This window comes from Macrotis lagotis, chromosome 1 (genome assembly GCF_037893015.1).
Source record: "Macrotis lagotis isolate mMagLag1 chromosome 1, bilby.v1.9.chrom.fasta, whole genome shotgun sequence".
NCBI classification, from domain to species: Eukaryota; Metazoa; Chordata; class Mammalia; order Peramelemorphia; family Peramelidae; genus Macrotis; species Macrotis lagotis.
Genome location: NC_133658.1, coordinates 377,637,516 through 377,664,032, shown reverse-complemented (window position 1 = coordinate 377,664,032; position 26,517 = coordinate 377,637,516). Strand labels below are relative to the sequence as shown.

At 38.2% G+C, this 26,517-nt stretch overlaps 1 protein-coding gene across 6 annotated transcripts in view; it reads left to right on the top strand.

The window, feature by feature from the left end:
• Window positions 1-26,517, top strand: part of TENM2 (teneurin transmembrane protein 2) — a 385,853-nt gene that overhangs the window by 345,041 nt on the left and 14,295 nt on the right. For 3 of the 6 annotated variants that reach the window (XM_074212471.1, XM_074212470.1, XM_074212467.1), the window contains 6 exons: window positions 3,704-3,724; window positions 7,715-7,947; window positions 9,517-9,671; window positions 10,204-11,078; window positions 18,587-18,762; window positions 20,407-20,642. In XM_074212471.1, the coding sequence (XP_074068572.1) occupies window positions 3,704-3,724; window positions 7,715-7,947; window positions 9,517-9,671; window positions 10,204-11,078; window positions 18,587-18,762; window positions 20,407-20,642 (1,696 nt within the window). The remainder of the gene's footprint in view (window positions 1-3,703; window positions 3,725-7,714; window positions 7,948-9,516; window positions 9,672-10,203; window positions 11,079-18,586; window positions 18,763-20,406; window positions 20,643-26,517) is intronic. The other 3 variants (XM_074212469.1, XM_074212468.1, XM_074212466.1) reach the window with 1 other exon arrangement.

The window sequence follows — 26,517 nt, the reverse complement described above, 5'->3', positions numbered from 1 at the left end:
TGTGTGAGTGATGTGCAATGCTCAGGCCGTAGGAAAGCCATCTCCGTACCTTTCCCTCTGAAGAGGGTCGGCAGTACTCACCTAGCCCATGGAGCCTCCCGATTGTGCTTGCTTTAGTTTTAATATTCATTAAGCTCCCACTGTGTGTGTAGCACTACACAGAAATAGAACTGACCTCAGCACTTCTCTCAAGGGAGCTTATATCCTAAAAAGGTAACTAGAGCTTTATTCTTCTCTGCAAGGTGGGAATTGGGAATAAGATTAGGTTTGGGTCAGCCTGGGATGATGGGACAGGAGAGGTACTTGATCTAAGCTTACTGACTGATGAGAGTCTTGGAATGGTTTTAAGAGGCTCTGAAAATAGAAACTGCTGTGTAAATGCTAAGCATTATTATCGCTGTAATCATTATTGTAAATGAAGGTGGCAATAATGAAGTAAAATGGGAGATGTGCCTCTCCTGGCTACAGTACTGCTGCTGGTGCTGGCTATAAGAGACTGGTTACAGAGACAAAAATTTAGGAATCTGGAAAGGGCAGGTCAGGAAGATGATTGAGGTCCATGGTTATCCTATATACACCAATATGGAACATTGGATAAAGGGAGGGGTAGAATGGGCCAATGGTGTGATTTGAGAGTCACTGAGAAGAAAGAAAATAGTATAGCACAGAAGAAGGAGTGTTGATTTCAGAGACAAAGGGAGTGTGAATATCCATGTGACTTTGGATAAATCTTGGGTCCAATGAAACTCAATCATTCAATCACCTTTCATTAAGCACCTATTATGTGCCAGTGTTATACTCTAGAGATACAAAAAAAAGTCATAAAATCTGAAGTTGAATCCTAGCTGCTACCTTGGGCAAGTCACTTTACCTCCTCAGACTTCAGTCTCCTCTGTAAATATGGGCATTGGACTCAAAGACCTTTTAAGGTCCCTTCCAGCTCAAGGTCTCTGATCCTGTAATCTGTGAATCACTTAACCTCTTTGGTCTTCAGTTTCCTCATGTGGAACATGAGAAAATTGGATTTAATGACTTCTAAGACCCTTCCAAATCTAAATCTATGGTCCTCAGGTCTTCTGCCCAAAATATTTCTTTCACTGCTTCTTGATATTCAACCATTGGCAATTCGTTTTTTTGGAGATACTTCACTGACCCAGGTCTCTTCTTTTTACAATGCAAATGCTACTGGAGAAGGTAAAGTAAGCTGAAATGTGGAAAAATTTATCACTTCTGTGAGTGACAGAGGGATGGGTCATCTTGAGAGCAATTGGGTGTCAGGCAAAAAGAAAGTAACTGAAGTAGGGAAAGAAAAAGGCTCCAGGGAAAACAGAAGCAGCAAATCCAAAATTCACAATTTTACCATAACTTAACCCTGCAAGAGACCCATTGCTGACACATTTTATAGTTTCATAGGACCATAGAATTTAGACCTAGAAGGCACCTTAATAAGCTTCATCTAAACCTCTCTCATTTTACAAATGAAGAAATTTTGAGTCCCATGAGAAGAGTTCACTAGAATGACAGCCCAGGTTAGTACATAGAGAGCAAAACTTTGATTCAGGAAGAAAGATTTAAATTCAGATCCTTATGCCAATCAATATTCCTCCTATGTAATATGGGAAGAATAAATAGCTCCAACCTCTCAGGACTATTTCAAAGATTAATTGAAGGACAGCTAGGTGGCACAGTGGATGGAACACCAGCCCTGGAGTCAGGAGGACCTGAGTTCAAATTTTGTCTCAGACACATCATAATTACCTAGCTGTGTGACCTTGGGCAAGTCACTTAACTCTACTGCCTTGCCAAAAAAAAAAGATTAATTGAAATAATGTATAGAAAGCACTTTGTAAATCTAAAAGAGCTATAGAAATGTTAGCTCTTTCAGATCAAAGTTGCAAAAGTAGAGAGAATAAAAGAGAAGGAACCAAATTCAAATTCACCTCTTCCAATCACAAGATTAGATTAGCATTGTTAATACTATATAGATAGATAGATAGATAGATATAGATAGATATACATACATACTACCTTGCCCCTCAAAAACAGATAACAGTAACTAACATTGAGATAAAACTTTAAGGATAAAAATGAACTTTCCTTGATGTAAGGAGGTATTGCAAATAGTATTATCTGACTTTTTATAGATTAAGAAACTGATATTCAGAGAGAAGTAACCCATCTATGATCATACAGCTAGTTACTTTTAAAGTCTAGAAAATCTTCAGAGGTGTTCTGGCAGAAGACAAGAATAAGAGGAATTTTTGCTGTCTGCTATTCTTTCCTTCAACTAAAATGTTGTTTTCTTACCCTCTGAGACAAGCAATTCTAAGAAATAACCACTACTATCTAATGGTTTAAAGAGAAGGGTATTCCTTCCCCAGGTGTGGCTAGCATAACAATCTCTCCTTTCATCTGCCCTTGACCTCATCAGAATCTCTTTCTTCCCCCACCATAGACTTTATATTAATCAACTTGGAGCCAACATTCTTGGGAAAGAAGTAGGTCAGGACAGCAAACCCAAATCCCTTCAAGTCTTGCACAAAATCTTGACTAAAGAGTAGAATTGATATTGCAATAATTAAGAGCCAAATATTACTGCACTGGTGGCAGATAACATTTCACTTTCATTAAGCAATATAAAATAGACATGAGAATTCCCAGCTGCCACCGTGACACAGTACGGTTTGCAGAATGAATCTTAAATTGTGCTATGTCAGTCAGAGCTCAGGAGTTATTGGCATCATTTAATTAACTTTTTTTTTTAAACTAACACTTTGGAATAAAATAGTAAAAAATGTAATCCCTGTGCAAACCTACCATTAATGATGGCCCTGGGCTGGGGCCTGAATAGCACCCTATAGGCAGGAATCACAGCAACCCTGCCCCCCAGGAGCCCTCTTTACTCTCCCAGAAGGAAATAGCAGGCAAGATATTCTTGCTACCTCTTTTCCATAAAGGAGGTATCTCAGAGACAGCCTATTATCTCCCCCACGGTCTTGAAGACCCTAATTGGGTAGTAAATGGGCCCTATGCTTCTTCACCTGCCTGCCTTTCAGTTCTAAACTGCCAAAACACAGCCATGGACAGAGAGAGGAGAAAAACAGATGCCTTTGCTACTTTTGTAGTAATTATGCAGAGATTTGTTGAGAGAAAATGGTGAAACTATTTGGTTGTGACAGAGAGGACTATTTAAAATTTGCCATTCACTAAAAGAGTTCTTTACGGTTTCTCAATTCCTCATAAGAACAAACTATTGAGAGTTTTATCAATTGGAGAGGAGAAAGAAATAGACAATTAGAGGGTCAGAGGGTAGAAGAGGGCAAGTAGGGCTATTCCCCTCAGTATTCTATAGAGTATTTGCTATCTCTGAGTTGGGTGTGAGCAGAAGTCCTCTATAAAATGATGGTGACCCTACCCCAAGATAACATTTTCACCTGATGATACCTGTACTCAACAATAACCAGGGGACTCTGGCTAGATCCCTGAGAAGTCTTTCAAAGCATTCGTCCAAACTGCCCAAAGAGTCCAGTATCAGACAAAAAGTACACCCCAAATTAAAAGTGGAGTTGTATTTGAAGGGGGGGGGGGGTAAAGCTTCTTTTGGGCCCCTTTGTAAAAGAAACTAAAATGTTATATTTGTTTTACCATCAATTTCTCAGCTAACTGTTTGTTCTTTTTTCCTTCTGTTTTCTTTCTATTAAAGAAATAAAGAGTTTAAACATAGGTAAGACCAAGAACTCTTTCCCATATTTAATTTAATATGGTTTGTTTGCTTCATTGTGTTTGCTTTTTGTGTTATGCTTCTTGTGTAATGTATATTTTTAATGTACAAAATATAGTTCTTTTATGTGCTAATTGTGTGTTGTGGATATAATAAGCTTTAGCAATTATGAAATGCAGTCAAAAAACAACCATATAAGCTGACAGTAATTAAAATTCCTTGGAGACACAAGTATAGGGCAATGAACCCTCAGTGAACTTCTATCTAGGCACTGTTCAATGCAGCCCATAATTGGGCTAAACAGTTGAGGCAAACTTCTGTCTTTGTAGATGCTGGACAGGGTTCACAAAAGCTTTAATGAACTGGAAATGGGTCAAAAACTCATTTTCAACTCATTAATGATTTTTTTCCCCTGGATTTATGGTCATTTTTTTTTAACCAAGTTAATTACCAATCTGCTAGTCAGAATGGATCCAACTGCTGGATGTACTAGTAATTTACATAGATCTCAAAATCCATTTTGAACAAGAGGTAGAAAGAGCCTAACCTCTTTTGCCTAAATAGTTTATAGCATGTAGATCTAAAGGCATCATTCAAAATCTCCCATATGGTATACTATAGGCAACACTGATGTGGAAAATCATCTTGCTTGAAGGAAATTGAGTTTTTTTAGTTGGGAAGGTGGGTAGAACTTGACCAAAACTTCCATTACTATCTGTGAGTGAACTGAAATGCATGACAGTTAATTTGAGGAAATAATCTATTTGCTTGTTTGAGTAATTGGTCAGAGTAGGAGTGGCAGAGATAGTGATATCAGGGGATCAAGAAGATTAAATCATTTAAGCTCATCACAGACACTGGAGATCAAAAACAAAATATGATAGATCTTCTCTGATAGGCCCCTGAAATAACTCCTACAACAGAATTTGAAAAGTTCTAAAGTTTGAGAAAGCAAATATAACACTCATAAGATGTTCTCCCTGCCCTCAAATTCTCCTTTGGCTGCTATATCCATAGTCCTTCCTGATCCTATCCTGAGATTTTTTTTTTTAAAAGGGAAAAATTCTAAATAAAACCATAGACACACTCTTTACAAATCTCCCAATGGCTTGCCTCAATTAAGAATCTGGGTCCAGCAGTGCAAAGAACAAGAATGTAAGAACACATATTTTGGGAGACTACTCCCCTTTTTTTTTACCATCTAGTTTCCAGGTAATTGAATATAAGACCAGTTCTTCATGATTGACACCACAACCTTTCCCAAAATAATAGGATATTAATCTATTAGTAAGTATTTGTTAAATGTGTATTATGTGGTAGACACTAGGCTAAACCCTGGGGTTACAAAGACAAAATTAAATAACCCCCTACCCTGGAAGGACTTAGAGTCAATCAACAAGTGTATGTGCAAAATAAATGGAAATTAAGTGCACAGTCATTTTGGGAGGGAGGAAAGTGGCATCTAGAAGGATCTGAAAAGACTTCATGCAGAGTACTTGAGCTGAGCCTTCAGTGAATAAAATAGAAAATACACTCTTAGGAATTGGGGAGACAAGGAAGTCTATAAGTTTGAACATGGATGAAACTCATGTTCCCCCCCTCCCTGTATTCTATACTAGAAGGGTTTTTTGTAGGTTTGTTCTTTGAGGGTTTTTTTTTTGCAACTTTATAAGATTGGGCTCCCTAGAAAGTCCAGAATCAATTATCTACCTTTTAGACAAGTGAAACTGTATATGTGCCATGATCTTTCTGCTGATCACTCTGGTTACTGTTCCTTCAGTGAGACTGCACAGTCTAATTAAGAAATATCATGGAGTTTCCCCCCCCTTTTCTTTCCTAATTTGTTTTCTGTACATTTAAATTCTCCAGCGACTTTATAAGGAAAAAAAATGAATAGAAGTACCCCTAGCCTTTCCAACTAGTTATCTAGGCAAGGGCTTTCTAAGGACCTTGGTTTCCTCTTCTTATATTTCTTAATAGCAACCTGAGAAGAGGTTATGATTAAAGACATTCTCAATTCACAATTCACAGATTGTTTCTTAAAATAGCCTTCAGGATTTGTTTCAGAGTTTTGTTTTTAAATCAGTGTAGAATCCAGTGTTGTTTTTAATTGGAGTTTCACCAACCTAGTGACTAGTGAGCTCCATTGCTACAATCTTCCATTTTTCTCTTCATCATCTAAAAAATGTTCTCCTCCTCTTCAAAAAAAATCTGAAACTGTATGTAAATAAAGGAATCTGACATGATGTGGAACACTTTCATCTTGTCAATGCTTTTATCTGCATAAAACCAAAACTTATTCCAGAATATTGACAGAAGAGTTGATAAAAGTGAACTTGTTCATAAAAATGAACTTGGGTCTTGAGGAAGGGTCCTTATGATATTCAGAGTGAGAACAATAGCCATATCAAACAAACATGCCCTCCTTATGGTACAGGAAATTGTAACATCATGTCATTTATTCTATTGCTGAGGCTGAAGCCTTAGATACAATATCCTCACTTTCCATTTGAGGAAAAGGGAACCCAAAGAAGCTTATTGAATTTCCCAAGACTTATCACTTACCTAGTGGTAGTGACTATTGTCAGTTAATTATGCCAAGCTCTAAGTATAAAAAAAAGAAAGGCAGAAACAGTTCCTGTCCTCAAGGAGCCTGTGTTCTAATGAAGGAGACACAACATATAAGTAAGAAGGAACATGAAAGGCAAATATAGAACAGATGAAAATAATCTAGCATTTGGAAATATAGGACTTCTTAGATTACCAAGTGACAAATTTAACCATGTTCCAATTAGGGTTACAATGGCAGAATCAGGGTAAAGGGAAAGTCTCTCCATTCTATAGACACACTTTTAAATGTTAAGCAACTTTGCACTCTGGGGGGAAGGAAGAGAATGTACCTACAACACCCTTTAAATTTAACCTGTATTACTAACCTTTCTTAAGACTAGACAATCAAGAAAACCATAAAGTAAACCCTGAATTATAGCCAAAATGTTCACATTGAAAATTTAACCATCAGCTTCTAGTATATTCATGTTTACATGCCACTACTCCAATCACTAATCAGTTTGGTTGTTGTATAAAGGTATAGGTTATGCTTCCAGAGTTAAGGAGACCCAGATCCTAACTCCAGTAAGCAAAGAACCAAAAACTACCTCTCCTCTCATTACATCCATATTCTTTAAATATTTATATTATTCCCATCCATACCAAGGAACTGGTCATCATTTTAAGACTATAAAAAGATTTGAGGACAAGTCAAGGGAAAGCCTGTAAAATGTTTCATGTTTCAATTAGGAAGTAATAGCTTGGTCTTATTTTTTAATGGTGCTGCTGACCTCTAGGCTTTGAGGAATTAAATACATTATAAAATGTTAGTAAGCACTGTCATGAGAAGCAGCCATAGTTCAGTGAACAAGAAATTGGCCTCAAAACCAGGAAGACTTTGGTTGAGTTCCGCCTCAGACACATTCAAACTTTTTGACTCTGAGCAAAACACTTTTAAACCTCTCAGTTCCTCCAAGCAACAATTGAAGGCTATAAGGTTGTAGAGCAGGAGGGGGCTGACATCCATGGGGGTAGGGGAAAGAACATTGTCACACTGAAATGTTCCTATCATTTGGTCATGCTAAGGCTGAGGTGAGCAGATAATGAGTACCTGATTGATAGGGAGTTACTATTGTATAAAGCAAGTATTTTTTTAACTAGTAACTCCTTGATACTTTCCTTGCTGGCTAAATGAAGCAGCAGCACATTAACACTGTGGGAAATGATGAGTTCTTAGATAAATTGAGGAGTACAAGTCCAACTGGAAATAACTAAAAGCCATGCTATGTTAAAACACTAAGTTATTGCATTAGTTTCTTTCCAGTTCATTAAAGTGGAAAGACACTGGAAGGTAAAAATACCAGTAGAATGATTCTCTTTGCTTTTCTTCTGGTTAGCCAGCTCCATGTTCTCTTGTTTCTCTTTGTGTTCTCCCCATTAAAGCAACAACCCTGCCCATAAGTATTACCTGGCAGTGGACCCTGTCTCTGGCTCGCTCTATGTGTCAGATACCAACAGCAGGAGGATTTACCGAGTCAAGTCTTTGACGGGAGCCAAGGATCTGGCTGGGAACTCAGAAGTCGTAGCAGGGACCGGAGAGCAGTGCTTGCCCTTTGATGAGGCCCGCTGTGGAGATGGGGGCAAGGCTGTGGATGCAACGCTGATGAGTCCAAGAGGTGAGACAGAGACAGAGACAGAGAGATAGAGACAGAGAAAAGAGAGAATCAGAGAGAAACAAGAGAATGAGGAAAAAGAGAATGAGAGAAAGAGAAAAGAGAAAGAAAAAAGAAAGAAAAAGGTTTTAAGGAAAATCATGTAAAATATGAGTTTGGTTTCTTCATTATCTAGACTGAATAAAATTAAGTCAGTAGTCAAATCATTACTTTCCCTGATATTTAATTCAACTCTAATTAATTGCTTTGTATATAAGTGGATAGGTTTTTTAAACCACCTATTTAAATTTTATCTGCTTGTGATACTAATAGAAAATTTTATTTTGAATGGATATTCTTTACTTTTGTAGAGTGTAGAAAATTAAAAGAAATTTTAACATCCTGAATTGTGATTTAGGAGACTTGACATCCCAAGAGATGATGCTCTCTCCTCTAATGCTTGCTTATAAAATAATGGCTAACATTCATGTAGCATTTATTATATACCAAACATTGTACTACAAATATGATCTCATTTGATTCTCTCAATATTCCTGGGATGAAGATGATATTATTATCCATTTTACAGATGAGTTAATAGAAGCAAGTGGAGATTAAATGACTTGCCCAGGGTCACCCATTTAGTAAGTGTCTGAGGCTAAATTTTAACTTAGGTCTTCTGACTCCATTTTATCATATAGCTATCTTCTAGATGTGGGGTGACAATGGTATAGGACTGATAATTGTGAAAGGCCCTGAGGTCATTGAGCAAAAAGCAACAGAGAAATTCTAAGCGAAGAACCAATGATTGGAGAGGGGGATGATATTACCAATTCTGTTACAGTTTCTGCTATAGTAAGTATTGATTAGATAGTCATCAGATACTGAATTCAAAATACTGAATCTAAATCCTATGGTGGGGAACAAAAGATAGAGAAGACCATAATCCCTGACCACAGAGTGTATCTTAACACACATTTACAGAAAAGACTAAGAACAGGTATGAGGCTAAATACTAAGTAGTAGTAATAATAGTAACATTTTAAGATGTACAAAGTTCTTCATTATATGTTATGCCTATTGGCTAACACTGTGCAAACAATACCTAATGTTTATATATCACTTAAAATGTTTTCTAATTGCTTTTCATATCTCTCTTAATTCACACAAGGCAAGTGCTATTATTATTCCTATTTTACAAGACAAGAAACTGAGTCTCAGAGGAGTTAAGTGACTCAGCCAGGTTTACTCATATAATCATACAGCCTAAGGCAAGATTTGAATGGTCTTCCTGACTCAAAATCTTATATTTTGTCTACCATGCTCCCCAGCTACCTGTGTTATGAAAGCTACATAGACTGAAGGACTGAACAAAGTTAGGTGGCACTAATCAGGGATACCATCCTGGAGGGAGGTATATTGAATAATTTGTGATAGATTTATTCCCTTAATGATGTTCTAGTCCACTCCAATGGATTGTCAGAGAATCATTTATAGTGCCCTCTCCTCCACTCCCAAGCTCCCATATCTTGCACTATTAAATTTTCTATCAGAAACAGACAGGGTATATAGAATCATTCTTCTCCTGCCCAGGTATTGCAGTGGACAAGAATGGGCTCATGTACTTTGTGGATGCGACCATGATCCGAAAGGTGGACCAAAATGGAATCATCTCCACACTGTTGGGCTCCAATGATCTGACTGCTGTCCGTCCTCTGAGCTGTGACTCCAGCATGGATGTGGCCCAGGTAGAGTTCCTTCCTCATTTCTACCACAGTGCAGCAGAATGCTCTTGGCCTTGGGTTACTGCCTCACCTTTTTTAGGCTTCTAGATAAAGCCAAGGAGGGAAGAACTACCATGTCTGAGAGCAAAATGGCAGATAGTAGGGAAAGTTGCCAAGAGGAAGACCCAATTCTTCACTAAAGTACAGCTGACATTATAATCATTAAATTGATTATAGGATAGAAAAGTTACTATATAATTACCCTTTCTTCTCCATCATCACTGCAGGTTTGAGAATATAGCATTGCAAGTGTGAAATGTCAATCAACATTTGTACATTAATCTAAAATAATTTCATCCCATTGTATATATCATTAATTTGTGCAGTGAGAATGAAATCACAGAGCTCTGATCTGTAGTCATTCTTCTCTTTCCTATAGTATGTGAGTATACATACACACACATACACACATATACACTTTGTGTGTCTTCTGTAGGGAAATGTCTGTGGATTCACTGAGTTGTTATTTAACGCAGTGTTTGATGTGACTTTCCAGGTTCGATTGGAATGGCCAACTGATCTTGCTGTCAACCCTATGGACAACTCCCTCTATGTGCTGGAGAACAATGTCATCCTACGAATCACTGAGAACCATCAAGTGAGCATCATTGCAGGCCGCCCCATGCACTGCCAGGTCCCAGGCATTGACTACTCCCTCAGCAAACTGGCCATTCATTCTGCTCTGGAATCAGCTAGCGCCATAGCCATCTCCCATACTGGTATCCTCTATATCACTGAGACAGATGAGAAGAAAATCAACCGACTACGTCAGGTGACCACCAATGGGGAAATCTGCCTTTTAGCTGGTGCTGCCTCAGACTGTGATTGCAAAAATGATGTCAACTGCAACTGCTATTCTGGGGATGAAGCCTATGCGACTGATGCCATTTTAAATTCTCCATCTTCTCTAGCGGTAGCCCCAGATGGAACCATCTATATTGCTGACCTAGGAAATATTCGCATTAGGGCAGTAAGCAAGAATAAACCTATCCTAAATGCTTTCAACCAGTATGAGGCAGCATCCCCAGGAGAACAAGAGTTGTACGTCTTCAATGCAGATGGCATTCACCAATACACCCAAAGTCTGGTGACAGGAGAATACTTATTCAACTTCACTTACAGCACCGACAATGACGTCACTGAGGTTGTTGACAACAATGGTAATTCCTTAAAGATCCGTAGGGATAACAATGGTATGGCCCGCCACCTGCTCATGCCTGATAATCAGATCATCACTCTCACTGTGGGCAGCAATGGTGGCCTGAAAGTTGTGTCTACCCAGAACCTAGAGCTTGGACTCATGACCTATGATGGAAGCACAGGCCTCCTAGCCACCAAGAGTGATGAAACTGGATGGACAACCTTCTATGAGTGAGTGTCTTCAAAATATCTTACATACCATCCTAAGTTTTTTTCCAAGGCACTAATATATCAAATCTTTCATTCTTTCAAATAGCTTTGGAGGTTTCAGTTGTCTCTCTTCCTAACATTAGAGTTTCAACTTGCAGCTTCAAAATATGCAGTTTCTTCCTCTGACTTGGGTGCTCAGCAAAAAGTTATTGATTTATCTGACTGGGTCTCTTATATGGAGTGAATCTCAATATCAGAGTTTTCTACTGAAATTCCCATTGCAAGCCTTTCCATTCAAAATTCAGGATATTGGACATAGGGAGATAAAGTGTTGATTAACTCAGCTGATTATGCATGTTTGTGATGGGTGCGGAAATTAGAACCTAAAAGGCAAGACCCCAGTGGGGCTTCTGTAATTTGCCAATAGTCCAGAACCACACTTGATTGCACAAGCAGGTAGATAAACTCTGAATTTCCTCTTTAGCAGAAGCAGATCAATACAGATAAAGTGCTAGGTATATTAAAAGATGCGAGAGTCAGTCATATTTCCCCTAACAATTATCTCATACTTAATAGTCTGACTGTTTGTTTTGCCAAAGAGCTGCTTTCCTTAGCTCCTGGAGCTATCAAAGTGTGTCCTGCAGGGATTAACTAGTTCAATCCTGGATAGCTCAAACTGTCATGGTTTGATTCCCAATCACCTTCTAGAATTGGAATGAAATTTAAAATTACCCAGATTTCTAATTGGTCCAACAGCATCATAGGCTGTTGGTATTACTATTAACTGCAAAGGCAAAGGAGAGTTTCCCTTTCTGTATAAGTTGTCAAGGCTTTAGTAAGTTAGAGAGAAAGAGGGAAACAGGCAAAAGAAGACATGATGAAAAGAACCCAACACTAGAAACATGCATTACTGATCTAGCCCCATTGCCTAGAAGGCTATGTAGAAAGGCTTAGAGATGAAGAAGGAAGCTGGTACCATCTGCTGGTAGATTCCTGTTTTACAGACATGTGTTCCTCCAGCTTACTTTTTCACTTGGCAGGTTTACAGGCCCCACTATTCTCTCTGCAAAGCTCAGCATGTCGGCATCATTAGCATCATGGCATCCTTCAGAGAAGTGTGAATCTAACACACTTTCCATGCCTGTGACTCTGTCACTGAGATGCCTTGTCCTGACACCATTTGTGAATGTCGATTTTAGCCCCTCTCCTAGCGTCTCTCACCATGCTTTCCTGGAAGTTTTGACCTACAGCCAATGAATTTCACAGAGAATTAGTAGACCTACCTGATGCAGTTAAAAGCTCCCAGGTTCTGGAGGAGCCTGGCTTGAATTTTTTAACAGTCTGACTCATAGACTATTTTTAAGGTAATGAGGTTTTATTACTTTTCACTATATGCATAAACATGAGTTTTGCTAACAAAGAATGACCCAAGTTCGTGTGTGTATGTCTGCGTGTGTGTGTGTGTGTGTCTTGGGGTGGGATAGGAGAGAGGAAATCCTCTGAGGGATTGTTTATGGTAAATAATAAAACTTTCTAGTTAGCACATTAATTGTTTATGGGAAAATGAGTGTTTCTAGTAAACTTGAAAATGATTTATTTATAGAAAGTTAGAACTAGAAGGAACCTTGGAATAATTCTTAACTTTTTTCTGTAATAGCCCCTGTGGCAGTCTGAAGGTGAAGCCTATGGGCCACTCTCAGAATCATGTTTTTAAATGTACAATATAAAACACAAAGGATTACTAGGGAAACCAGCTTTGTTGAAAGAAAATTTTTCCCATCCCAGAAGAAAAGACCCCCTAAAATCTAGTTGTGACACTTTGACCCTGTGCCCCAGGTCAAGAGCCCCTAGGTCTAATCCAACCCCCTAAATTTCCAAAGGAAGATATTAAGACTTAGAGAACTACACAACCAATGTCATCTTAGCAGAGTTGGGAGTTAATTTCATCTCTTCTGGTTCTAGTTCTAAAGATCTTTCCATTATACCGTGCTGTCTCATGAAGTCTCAAGTTAAGTGTACTTCCTATATCAGGGATATCTAAGGGTTTTTTGGACATTTTCTGATCATAAGATCAGGTGTGTAGACCACATGATATCTTTTTTCTAACTATAGTTCCTAATTGATCTAAACTTACTGCCATAATACTTGAAAGCAGTTACATTCTGGTGGCCAGGGAGGAGGGTCCTATTGGCCTACTGGTATACATATACATATATATATATATATATATATATATATTTATATATATATATTTATATTTATATATATTTATATAAATATAAATATATATATATATTATTTAAGTAAAATAATTTGGGGTTAAAAATCTCAGGTGGTCCATGTGACACACATTTAGGTACCAAGTATTATTTGCTTGTTTCTACTATCAATTACTTAACTAATTTATTTAACTAGTTCCAGGACAATACAAATTTACATTCTTCTATGCCTTCCAAAGACCTAGAATGGTTTTTCATATAGGTCACCGTGAAAATAACAATTCAGGGGCAGCTAGGTGGCACAGTGGATAGAGCACCAGTCCTGGAGTCAGGAGTACCTGAGTCCAAATTCAGCCTCAGGCACTTAATTACCTAGCTGTGCAGCCTTGGGCAAGCCCCACTTAACCCCATTTGCCTTGCAAAAACCTAAAAAAGAAAGAAAGGAAGGAAGGAAGGAAGGAAGGAAGGAAGGAAGGAAGGAAGGAAGGAAGGAAGGAAGGAAGGAAGAAAGAAAGAAAGAAAGAAAGAAAGAAAGAAAGAAAGAAAGAAAGAAAGAAAGAAAGAAAGAAAGAAAGAGAAAGAAAGAAAAAAGAAAATAACAATTCCATTAACTTACACTTGGCAGAAGGTAAAGTGATGGTTGGGAGGTAGGGTATGGTGATAAGGAAGAATGAACTCTTGACTAGATTGTCAGAAAACATGGGTTCTAGTCTTGACTCTACTCTTAACTACCTGTCTGAACTTGGACAAATAACTTCTCCAGATCAGTATTTTGTCATCTTTAAAAGTAAGGTACTTGCATGTTTATCTCCTCTGCTGCTATATATGTTATTTCCCCCAATTAGAATGTGAACTCTTTGAAGTAGAGCCTGTCTCGTATTTTTCTGTTTATATTCCAAGAGTTCAAGGTTATTAGCACTTAGTAAATATTGGATAAATATTTTTCTATTCCATTCTGTGATCAGACCTGGCTTATATAGGTAACTAAGAATAATATGAATTAGAAAGGAGAAAAACTGAACTTGGGGCATCAATTAAGAGACCATTCCCAGTATAGAGGGGATGAGGGTCTAAACTAGGGTGATTAGACTGATAGCTATGTGAATGGAAAGGAGACAATGAGAAAAGATGTTATGGAAATATATTCTACTAAATGTGGAAACTGATTAGATGTGGGAGGTGAGAAAGAGGGGAAAAGCTAAGAATGATTATAAAGTTATAGAGTAGGGCATCTTGGGAATAAAGGAGAAAAACAAGCATTTATCAACTTCCTACTATTTGTCAAAGTACCTTACAAATATTACCTCATATAATAATAATGAAAATGATAATAATAGTTGACAAATATAAGACTTACTTTAGGCCAGACATCGTGTTAATCATTAACATATATTGCCTCATTTGATCCACACAACAACCCTGGGAGACAGGTGCTGATATTATATCTATTTTAGAGTTCAAGAAACTGAGGAAAAGAAGAGTTTAAGTGACTTGCCCAGGATCACACAGCTATGAAACTTAAGCTTAAATAAAAGTTAAAATTTGAACTCGAGCTTCCTGACTGAAGATCCAGTGTTCTATCCATTATACCACCTAGCTGCCCTAATTTGGACAGTAGTGGTACCCTTAACATAAATAGGGAAGTTGGGAGGAGTTGAAGGCTTCATCAATTAACAAGCACTTTTTAAAGTGCTGTCTAACTTCTAGACTCTCTGCTATGTTCTGGGGCTACAAATACAAATGTGAGACAGTCCCTACCTTCAAGGAGTTTGCAATCTGCTGGGAAAAAAAAAACATTTGGATATGTTGAATTTGAAATGCAAGTAGGATGGCAGATGTTCACCAGAAATCTAGCAATGAGGAACTGAAGTTTAAGAAGACAGACTAGGAATAGATCTTTGACTTTAGGAATTACCTATGTAGAAATGATACTGGTATCCAAGTAAGTTGATGAGCTCATCAAGGAAAAAAGTATATAAAGAGAGAAAAGGCCTAGGGAAGAGGGTGAGGAAACAACAGATGTGAGCCCAATCTGCCTAATCATTGGTCTTGGTCATTGTTTGAGCCTTATTGACTCAGAGTGGATGTAAATAGCAATTTTTTTTCTGTTTTGGTCAGAAACTCTGAGGGTCCTTCCCTACCAGATTGATTTTTTTTTTTGACTAGGTAAAAGAGGTCATTTTTTGGTCTCTTTTCTTACCAGCTTTAATTACTAAATTTACTTAATTACCTCAATCAAACTGAGACCTGGGAAAGACCTCAGCTTGAAAAGGTTAAGGTTTCTCGCTGCATCTGAGCCTTCTCAAGTCCCAATCTATATCTGGCCATTGAACCCAGGAGGCTCCAAGAAGAAACTAAGGCTTATGACTTTGCACAACTGTCTCTCACTTAAATCCAACTCACTTGCATAAACTTGTTGATGTACTTTTCAAGAATGAAGGACAAAATAGCAAGTCCTGTTTGGCAGAAAGAAAAAAAAAGGGAGAAGGGGACATTGAGAATTCCCTATTTGCTCTACAGAACTGTTCTGAGGACTGCAATTGGTTGAAGCCACTTCATTAGCCAAAGAGAACCTTTCCTTTCCTTTCCTCCTAGGATGATCTTCCCAATTTCTGCTTCCAACTTTAGGAGCACAGCAGTGACTAAAATATGTCTCCAAATCCCTATTTCACAATAAGATTGCACAATAGAAAGAGTGAACAATTTTGAGTTGAAGATACTCCCAGCTATGCCCCTGTGTAATTTTGGCCATGTCACCTTATTACCCATAGGCTTTACTCAGCTAACAAATGAAGGAGTTAGACCATAAGAATCCTAAGGTTCCTTCTGACTCTAAATCTCTGATCTTGTGGTCAGCGAGGGCAGGGATTATGCCTCTCATCTCTTTTGTATTGCCCGCTGCTCCACAGTAATTGCTTCATAAATTTTCATTTAAACTATTTTTCCTGAGCTCCAGAAATATAATTTCATTCAGGAAGCTTCTGAATTTCAGAAGGGAGCCACAAAAAGAGAGCTTTTCCCATCAAAGACCTAGATGTTTACTAGCTTGGCTGTATTCCTGTGCAAATTATTTAACTTCTCTTAGACTCAGTTTCTTCATCTGGATAACAATAGCACTTACCTCATGGGATTATTATGAGGATCAGATGAGATAATATATGGAAAGCACTTTATAAACTTTAAAGCACCACATGAATGTCAGCTATTATTATTTAGCAACCAATAAAAAGCAAAAAAGATCATTTCTCAAAATTTTGCTTAAGATCCCAGCTAATGTCCTCATTCATCCCACATTTGGGTAGGTGTGTTGTTTTTTTTAAGTTAGATATTTCATGAGAATTTATAGCTTTTCTCACTATAGATCACTGAACTCTTTAAGGCAGGGAGAGAGAGGAGGATGAGATAGAAGAAGGAATTGACCTGACTGAAAATCAGTCTCCTAGTCTCCCCAATATCCAGCAGACCAGCTAAGTATAGTAGCATATGGCACCCTGGAGAATCCAGCCTGATGGCAGAGATCCTTCCTGCTAAGAAGATTCTTTATTCCTTATTGCCATGCCCTGAGCTTTCAAGCATAAATAGTTTCTTCCATTGATGTAAAAGGGTGAGATTGGTGTGGGGAGGCAGGGTAGAGGTGCCTGGAAAAAGTAAAACGGCAAGCTTGAGATCCAATTGACTCTCTATAGCAGTCAACTTCTTTTCTGCAGTCAACTTCATCCTTAGGGGATTTAAGATCTAGGGTCAAGGATGTTTTCTTTCTCCAACTCCCTTGTTTCCCTCCTTTTACCTTAATCCCTCCAACATACATATGAATATACACAGGTAAAATCAGGTAAAAAAATGAACATCTAGAGCAGTCTAGAATAAGGAGTGAAGAATCATAAAGCATGCATTTTAAGGGGAGTATATTGTAAAAAGGATGCGTTATCCTATATGCTTTTTCTGTAGGGATAGGGGAAAGAAGCTATGCATTGATATGCATATGTATCTATAAGGAATACGGTTCCTTTTTTCCTTTAAAGCATTGCCTGGGGACGTCTAGGTGGCGCAGTGAATAGAGCACCGGCCTTGGAGTCAGGAGTACCAGGGTTCAAATCCGACCTAAGACACTTAATAATTACCTAGCCATGTGGCCTTGGGCAAGCCACTTAACCCCATTGCCTTGAAAAATCTGAAAACAAAACAAAACAAAAAGCATTGCCTGGTAAAGTAGCCTCGACTAGCTACTTTCCCAAGTTACTTCTCAATCTCCTACTCACAAGAAGCTCCCCAAAACACAGGGCAATCACCCTGATATCCTGCATTGTAGAAATACATCTCTTCATCCTTTTTCAAACTATCATCTCTAACCTGATCTTTGCAGCCAACAGCTTTGTTCTTGCCCCAGCATTAATCTAGTTCTATAGTAATTCATTAATTCAGTGACTATGTATGGAGCACCTATCAGGCATTAAAGCACGGAACCACAAAATTTTTAAGCTAGAAGAAACTTCAAAGATCATTTAATCTAATCCACCCACTTTACAGATGAGGAAACTGTGATTCGGGTGATGTGCCTTATACAAGATTACAGAGTTAATGGCAGAGCTGCAACTAAAAAAAAAAAAAAACTATATTTAGCACATATAATGTACATGTTAAAGGGATACAAAAACTTCAAAGATAGTTCTTGCTCTCTAGGAATTTGTAATTCAGTGGTGAAAAGGAAATATATGAGTGAAGCAAGATAATGTGATAAGCAGATATATGATATGATGGTAAAGAGTTTAAAAAAATACCAAGGTAGGGGCAGCCAGGTGGTGTAGTGGATAAAGCACTGGCCTTGGAGTCAGGAGTACCTGGGTTCAAATCCAGTCTCAGACACTTAATAATTACCTAGCTGTGTGGCCTTGGGCAAGCCACTTAACCCCATTTGCCTTGCAAAACCCTAAAAAAAAAATACCAAGGTAAGGTAAAGTAAGGCCATAAAGTAGATAAGTCATTTTAAGAATATCAGCCCAGAAGTCTGTGCTAGCTGTGTTCACAAGCCAACCACAGCCTTCTTCAGAGACTGAAAGACTAGTGCTCTCATCAGGGTTATGAGCGATGGTCTTCTTACCCCATAAAGCAATTATCCTATGAACTAGAATCTGTTTGGAAATTAAAAACTATCTTCAGAGACCTTGGTCTGGGTCCTTCCTATCTCTTTCTCTCTTACCCTCACTTTTAACACTGTTGCCCCAGGTATCACCCTGTATTGTAGAGTGCTAGAAGGACAGATGCCTTCAGCCCTTCTTTCAATGAGTTTGGCTTTTTTCTTTTGTCTATCAGCTATGACCATGAAGGTCGTCTGACAAATGTGACACGCCCAACTGGAGTAGTGACCAGTCTACACAGGGAAATGGAGAAGTCAATCACCATAGATATTGAAAACTCAAACCGTGATGATGATGTCACTGTCATCACCAACCTGTCCTCGGTAGAAGCCTCCTACACTGTCGTTCAAGGTAGGAGCCCTATAAGGTGCTCAATCCCTACAACTCAGCCTCTCTAGAAAGACCCAGAAGATAGGGAATTAACAGAATCTATCAGATATAGAAGAGTTATCAGAGATCTAGATTATCCTTGCCTGTCCTATTGCTCTTTGAATCTCAACAGAACATATATTTAGTTTTACTACTAAAAATCAACCCCCTAAATGATGGACAAAAACATCATTCCCACTGCCAGGATATTCTAAACACAATATGTAAAATATGTGAATATTTGGAAATATCAACATAATAAATTGAAAACTTTTGCATTCACCACTACCCACACCTGTCTCCTCATCACCACCATTCCTACTAACTACTATTGTGAACTAAAAAGCCATAGAAAGAAAGGCAATGAACCTTATTTGTTCTTGTAGGCCCACTGACTAATTTGTCTTAAGCTTCTTCTGATGTCTTTTTGTGGGTGATGACTTTCTGACATGATTGCCATGGGATCTGAGACCTATAGCAATCTCCCACCAAAGACCAAGCCTATTAATTGTCCACAGACCATATTGTGGTTATTATTGTCGTTAGACACAACATAGTGCAAGGGCTACAGAGAAAAGGAATTGTGCAGATTAATTTTTCTTTTAATTAAGAGATAATGTCAGTGGACTAGCACGTTGTCAGAGGATAAAAGTGTCCTCCCGATAAATGGTGACATTTATAGACTATTATCCCACGACACATCCTGTTCCAATGACTTTATTTCTGCTCCACCAAATGATTAATGATGTAGATTCTGTCCTTCTGCGTGATGACTATAGATGCAGGAGTGACAGCTGCATGCTACTGGGGCCCTGAGGAACTGGCTTCTCATTGGCTGACCTAGCTAGGTTCTTTTTCTTGGATAATCAGGGAGCAACTTACCCGTAAAAGGAGTTTCTGATCTGATTTTTTATTCTTGTAACTTATCGATCAAGAAAAAGGTCAGAAATCCAACTAGCCAGTACACATTCCATTCAGGAAAATTAATCAGACTTTATCAACTTCCACTGGTACCTATCCTATCCTCTCTTTCCATCTTCCTGATTCAGACTTCAAGTCTGAATAAAACAATCACTAGAAGCAGAATCTTCAGCAGAGGCTAAAGGAAAAGATGGAAGATTGCTTTCTGTCAACTTTCAGAAAAGAATTGTAGTCTACTCCTGAAGGTTCACTTCCTAGTGTATCTGCCTTATGCTCTACATAACAGTGAAGAGCACAAGAAAGGGTAATGAAGGGATAAAGGGAAAAGTAGTTCCCCCCTTCATTTTTTTTCTCTTTAGCTAATTTTTTTTTAAATTCGGAGTCTGATTGACATAAAATGTGTGGGTAAAAGACATCATTATATATTTAAATTTTCTATTAATAGCTTTCAACCAGTGAAAGGAAAACATCATGGCATAATTATTTTGGGAGCACCACATATTAATAGTGTTGTTCTTTACACAGATCAGTAGCATCTCTTCTGTTCACCTTAACACTGTATGAGTGCTAATTGCAGGCAGTCTTCATCTGACAGCTGCAAAGTACCATGGAAACCTATAAAAATAGGTGATTTGTTCTCCTTATGACTAATAGAGTGGATAATTTATCTCTTCATTCCCCTCATTCCCAATTGCATTTTTCCAGATCAAGTTCGGAACAGCTACCAGCTCTGCAACAATGGCACCCTGAGAGTGATGTATGCCAATGGAATGGCAGTCAGCTTCCATAGTGAACCCCATGTCCTGGCAGGCACCATCACACCCACTATTGGGCGTTGCAACATTTCACTGCCAATGGAAAATGGCTTAAACTCCATTGAGTGGCGCCTAAGAAAAGAGCAGATTAAAGGCAAAGTTACTGTCTTTGGGAGGAAACTTCGGGTAAGTGGTTCTTAATCATAACATTATACCACAGATTATATGATACCTAGATTTCTTGTTTTTGTTTTTTTGTTTTTGTTTTTGTTTTTTTTAGGTTTTTTGCAAGGCAATGGAGTTAAGTGGCTTGCCCGAGGCCACACGGCTAGGTAAGATACCTAGATTTCTTGGAGGGGATAGGGACACATTTTTCATATAGCCAACAAGGGCTATATGGCTATATGGGCCATTATAACCCCCACAAAGTGCTCCCTAAACTCAGGTCTTCATACTCCTCATAGCTTTATAAAAGGCAGTATGGTATAATAGATAGATTAGAAATTAGGCCACAGAAAGTTCACATTCCATCTAGTAGGGACCCTTGGCAAGTCAGAGCCTTCATGGGCTACTGTTTCCTCATCTGTAAGTAGGTAGCAGATTATTTGTCATGCCTACCTTTCTGGATTGTTGTGAGGCCCAAAAGGAATAATATATGTAAAGAGCTTTGCAAACTTAAAAATGTTTTTTCTAAATACTGTTGTTATCATTATAAGAATCCCATCCTTCAGAGAAAATTCTCAGCTCTCCAAGACTTTAATAGTATCATTTTTTTCCCCATGAGGAAGCATGTGATATGGAAACTCCTAGTTTTGGGCTCCTTCTAGCTTGTAGGGATAGCACATCAATGCTATATATCCTCATATTCCAGCTCCTTTTCACATTTAATATCTTATCTTTTCATCCCTCACCCCAAACCCTATATTTGTTCTAGATGGGATTATAGTATTTTGTCAACCCAGACTTTCCCAGGTTGGGACTCCAGCTTCTTGATCACTTGAATACATATCTAATTCAGTTCAATACACATTTATTATATACCTACTATTTACCACATATTATGCTAAGTACTTGGAATACAAGACAAAAAAAGAAGTAGTTCCTACTTTCAATTAGTTTGTTTTCTATGGGGGAAAGGTATATAGATAAGAAAGTACTACAAAGTGATCTGGGACAAGGAAAGGAAAGCACTAACAACCAAGATGATCAGAAAAGGTTCTGATAAGTGTTGGCTTTTGAGCTGAGCTTCAAATGGAACCATTAGTTGCAAGTGACCAAGATGAAAAAAAAGAGCTTTCTAGGCTTGGAGGGATATATGGGGGGGAAAGCTGCAGAAGCAGGGATGGAATAGCATGTGTGGGGAAGTAAAATATAGGCCAATTTGGCTAGAATGTGGAGATCGTCTGAACTAAATGTCAATAAGTTAGGTTATCTTCCTCTTTGCCCTGGATTCTACTCAGTCCTCTAGTACATAAAGGGACTATGCAAGTGACAGCTGCTTTATTCTGGGATAACCTATAGCAGGTCTTATCTAGGTGCTTTGAGATCCTTACAAGTAGTAGCATTACAGCAATGTCTTAAAAATGGATTGTCCCTCTTGTCATTTTATTTGGAATAACATTTCCTAGACTATCGTGGCCACAAGAGGAGCCAGGCTGCTCTGTATTAAGATTCCCCTTTTGTCTAGTGGATGTCTAATTCTCAACATTAGGTTATCAGCAGACTCCCATGTTTTCCTTCCTCCATCGGTATCTGCAGAGTTGCAAGCTGCCGTATCTTACGAAAGACAAAAATGGAATGAGATTAGCAGCTAAATCCTTAATGACTGGATTTCAGGGCTATGTAATTGATTTTTGATATGCTGCACTGTAGAAGTTGATTATAAGTAGTAATCACTTCTTTTCTCTGATAAATCAGCTATGCATTTTGACTGAGTTTTCAAAATAAAGATAAATGTGGCCCTAAAATAAAATGGCTATAATCCCAATTCTGAATATTAAAAACTTAATAGTGGTACTTGTGGTAATTAGCTGAAGTTAGACGCACAAGTCTTATAACTGAATTCCTGCCAGGGTTAGATTTGCTGGCATCATGTTTATGCAAATCAAAACACAGCTTTATCTATCAACACCTCAACATTTAATTGTCTGGTGTTAGTTCCTGTAACAATAATCACATATCCATTTAGCTCTCTTAAATGAAAATCACTATGAGATTATAACAGGTTGAGTGGACTGAAAATGTAATTTGAAAATGAGGGAGAAAGCATGGAATTTATTTGCATCTCATTTATTTTAATTCAGCTTTGTAAACTGTTTAGTGAATGGAATAAAAGCAACTCCTAGAAACTGCTGGGGAACAAGAAAAAGAGGTGAAGGAAGTTGGGGGGTACAAAGGATGGAGAATGTGACATTGCTGATGGGATTGGGAGCCATTTTATTTTTTGGAACTTCAAGATGATATGATGAAATGAATTGCAGTTCCTCAGTTGAATAGACTATGTTGATTGTGAGTCACAAAGAGGTGGTTGGTACAGTGGAAAGAGAGCCAGGCAGGAAGACTTGTGTTCGGGATCTGCCTCTGATACATTTTGGCAATCAGACCCTGAACAAGTTATTTATTCTTCAAATAGTGCTAGTCTTCATTAGTTGAAGAAGGTTCTAATGCTGACAGTTCCCTATACCAACGAAATCAAAATTCTTAGGAGGGAAAGGGTCACAGTTACCAGACTGACCTAGAAGAAACAAATCTTATATCTGGGATGGTTAGTGTCCAAGTTAGAACTTTAGTTCCTGGTCATTCCTCTTCACCTTACCCTCCCTACAAACACACAATCATTTTTTCTCATGCTTCAATTAAAGGATGTAGAAAGTTTAGCCTGAAGGGTTGAGTTCCTAGGGTGACTGATTTAAAAATTAGCCTGTATTACTCTTGTCCAATTGTCTTGCTCCTAATCTGGGAGAATGATCATCCTGAGGATGTGCTTGGGTGCAGGTGTGTGCACACCTGTATGTGTGTGGAGGAAGGTACCATGATTCTAGCTGAAGATTTATTGAGATGTGTTCAGATATTTAGTTCATTATCAACTCTTCCTCTTAGATCAGGGGAATAAAAAGAGCTAAAAAGAAAGATGGAGGTAATCAGCGATTAATAAATTTCTTCTCTAGACACCCTGGAGGATTGCAGGAGTACTGAAGAAAAACAGTGATAACAAATGAGAGTACTATCTGTTGAATCAGGATTTCTGGTCCCTAACTGATGCCTCTTACCTGTAATAATAACAAATCTCATTTCTATATTGCTTCAAGTTTACAAGTGATTGGAGGAGGTATAGCAAGTTTAAATATTCCCATTTTTACATAAGAAAAAATTGTCACTCAGATACATTAAATAGCTTGTTCAGGGCCATAAAGTTATTGTCAAACCTGGAACTCATATGTGGTCTTCTGATTCCAAAACCAGTCATCTTTCCACCGTACCTACCTGGTAGTAAACATAAAAAAGCATATCTAACCATCTTGCCTGAGCTTCCCTCCTTCCTCAAAATCCTGAAGACTCCAACAAGTCAAAGTGTAATATTAAGCTTTTGATCAAGCTCATGAAAGAGAAGCCAAAGTAATAGTAATTTTCAACAGAGGAAAATCAAAGCTATTGACAGACTCTGCCCCCCACCTTCAGGGGCAGCTAGATGGATCAGTGGATAGAGAGTTGGATATGGAAACAGGAGGACCTGAGTTTAAATCTGACCTCAGACATTTACTAGCTGTGTGACCCTGGGCAAGTCATTTAACCCTTTTTGCCTCAATTCCTCATCTGTCAAATGAGGTGGATAAGGAAATGGCAAACCACTCCAATATCAATGTCAAGGAGGTCATGGAAAATTGGACATGACTAAACAATTCTTCCCTATACTGAATACAGTGCTTAGCATATAGCAGATACTTAATAAGTGATTTTTTTCCATTCATCTCCTCAGTCATCCTTTTAACTGAGTCACTTAGGATGGCCAACAGATGTGTTAGATGAAAGGGCCATGGTCCTGAAAGATAATTTAGTTTTCAGTGATTCATTTTTTTTTGAAATTGAGATGTTAGCTTCAACATCTCCACCCATTCCCTATGTGTGTAATTGCATTTCACCTCCTGAAAATTTCTCAAATAATTTCATTTAGGAAAATTATTCTTCCACCTCTTCTGTCCTTCCCTTTCCCTACCTCCTACTACCCACCTTTATCCCCATCCCTTAGCCTTTCAACAGACAAATGCATGCACACACATACATACACACACACCACACACAACACCCCCCCACATATATGCATACAGCACACATTCATACAACACACACATACCATACATATATATAATATATATACACACATACACACACACACACACACACATACACACATACAACATTACAGAAGTTAAATCTACATCTGTAAAATTATAAGACTAATGTCCAGGCACCATGGGCTTTCCAGTCAATGGTGCTTGAGAAATACCAGCCATTTTGGTTTCAGATTCCTTGTTATGAAATATAAGCTAATCATCCTTTGAATGTATAACCACTGTGCTGTGTACCTTTCCTGGGAGCCCAGGTCAGTATTTTTAGTCAAAAAGGTTTTTTTTCCAAATGCTTTGGAAGTGGGAATTAACACAGACCCTTTCTACTGAGGTTTAAAAATCTGTCCTTGAAAAAAATGTGTTGTGAGGAGTCTGATTTTCTCTGAAAGCAAGCAGATAACCAGTCTCCTGGAGCTGTCTTCCTGATTGTAATTTACATAAAGACTGCAGAGGTAAGAAACAGATACATGTGTAGGTAGCAGAACAAAAGAAAAATTGCTTCCAAGATAATCTTCCATCATGATATTGGTATTAGTGTTATTAGTATTCCAAGGAGAAGTGGGAGTTAGTAATTTTGTTTTGGTTTCCATATAATTAATATGACACTGCAATTATACTCCAGAGTGTTACTTTTCCTTACCTTGCAAATCACGAGTGCACAGGAAGTAGACAGGACATTCCTAGTATGAGTTTTGTATGGGTATAGCATGTGGGCTCATGTGTGTGTACAAACACATTTGATCTCCTGTGGAACTGTCATAGTAAGCCAGGTTTTTGTCATATACAGGGATGTATGTATAAAACTTCTATTTTCTCATATCTTTAGCCTGCCACACTGGGTCCTTCTTGTCTATAATAGTTTATGAATAGCAGAAAGACTGAGAAAATGGTATGGATACTCACCTGTCTGCTCCAAATAGATGTTCTCTTGCCTTGTTACAAGGAGATAAAGAAACTACCCTTGAAGGTCTATTCTAAGCTAGATATAGATCCTGTAGCGAGTTGTTTTGTGAACAAATACTGGTCACAAAGTGATTTTTAACCATGTGGAGCAAGTGCTAGTGAGGTAGCTTCTTTTAAAAATAAAAGAATCCCAGAACCAAAAAGAAGCATGTTGTTCATTTAATTTTTCATGTAAAGTGAATATTTAGTCTAAGAAAGAAATACAAATGATTTTCTTACTTGTGAAGATCATCGAGCCTAACCTCCACCGCTGTAAAATGGTTCTGCTTTTAATCAGCCCAGTAGCCAAGGCTTTTCTCCCTGGGTCTAACCAAATTCTCTCCTGCTACTCCTATTCTTTCCTCTTATCCCATTCCTTCTGAAAATCACATTGTTGATTTTTTTTTTCTTTTGGGCTGCTTCAACTCATCAGCCCCATTCATTACCCCTCAGAGCAGAATCGGAGCCACCAGCTATGAGCCCAAGAAGACTATTCCAAAGTACCACGTTTCCTTTCCTTGGGTACTTTATGAGCACTTCAGGCACTAGCAACAACCTCGGCTAGAGCAAAACATTCTGGGGGAAATTCCACAGGGGGAGCTGTTTCCCAAAGTTTGCCCACTGCAGAAATAAAAACAGTGCTAAACAGCTGAGTTTTATTAACTGGGGAAGCCAGGATGAGGAAAATACCCGATAATTAAAAATAATGACTTCCTTACAAACACAAAATTGTATTAATTTAAAAATTGGTTTCTCTTCCACTGGATTCCTAC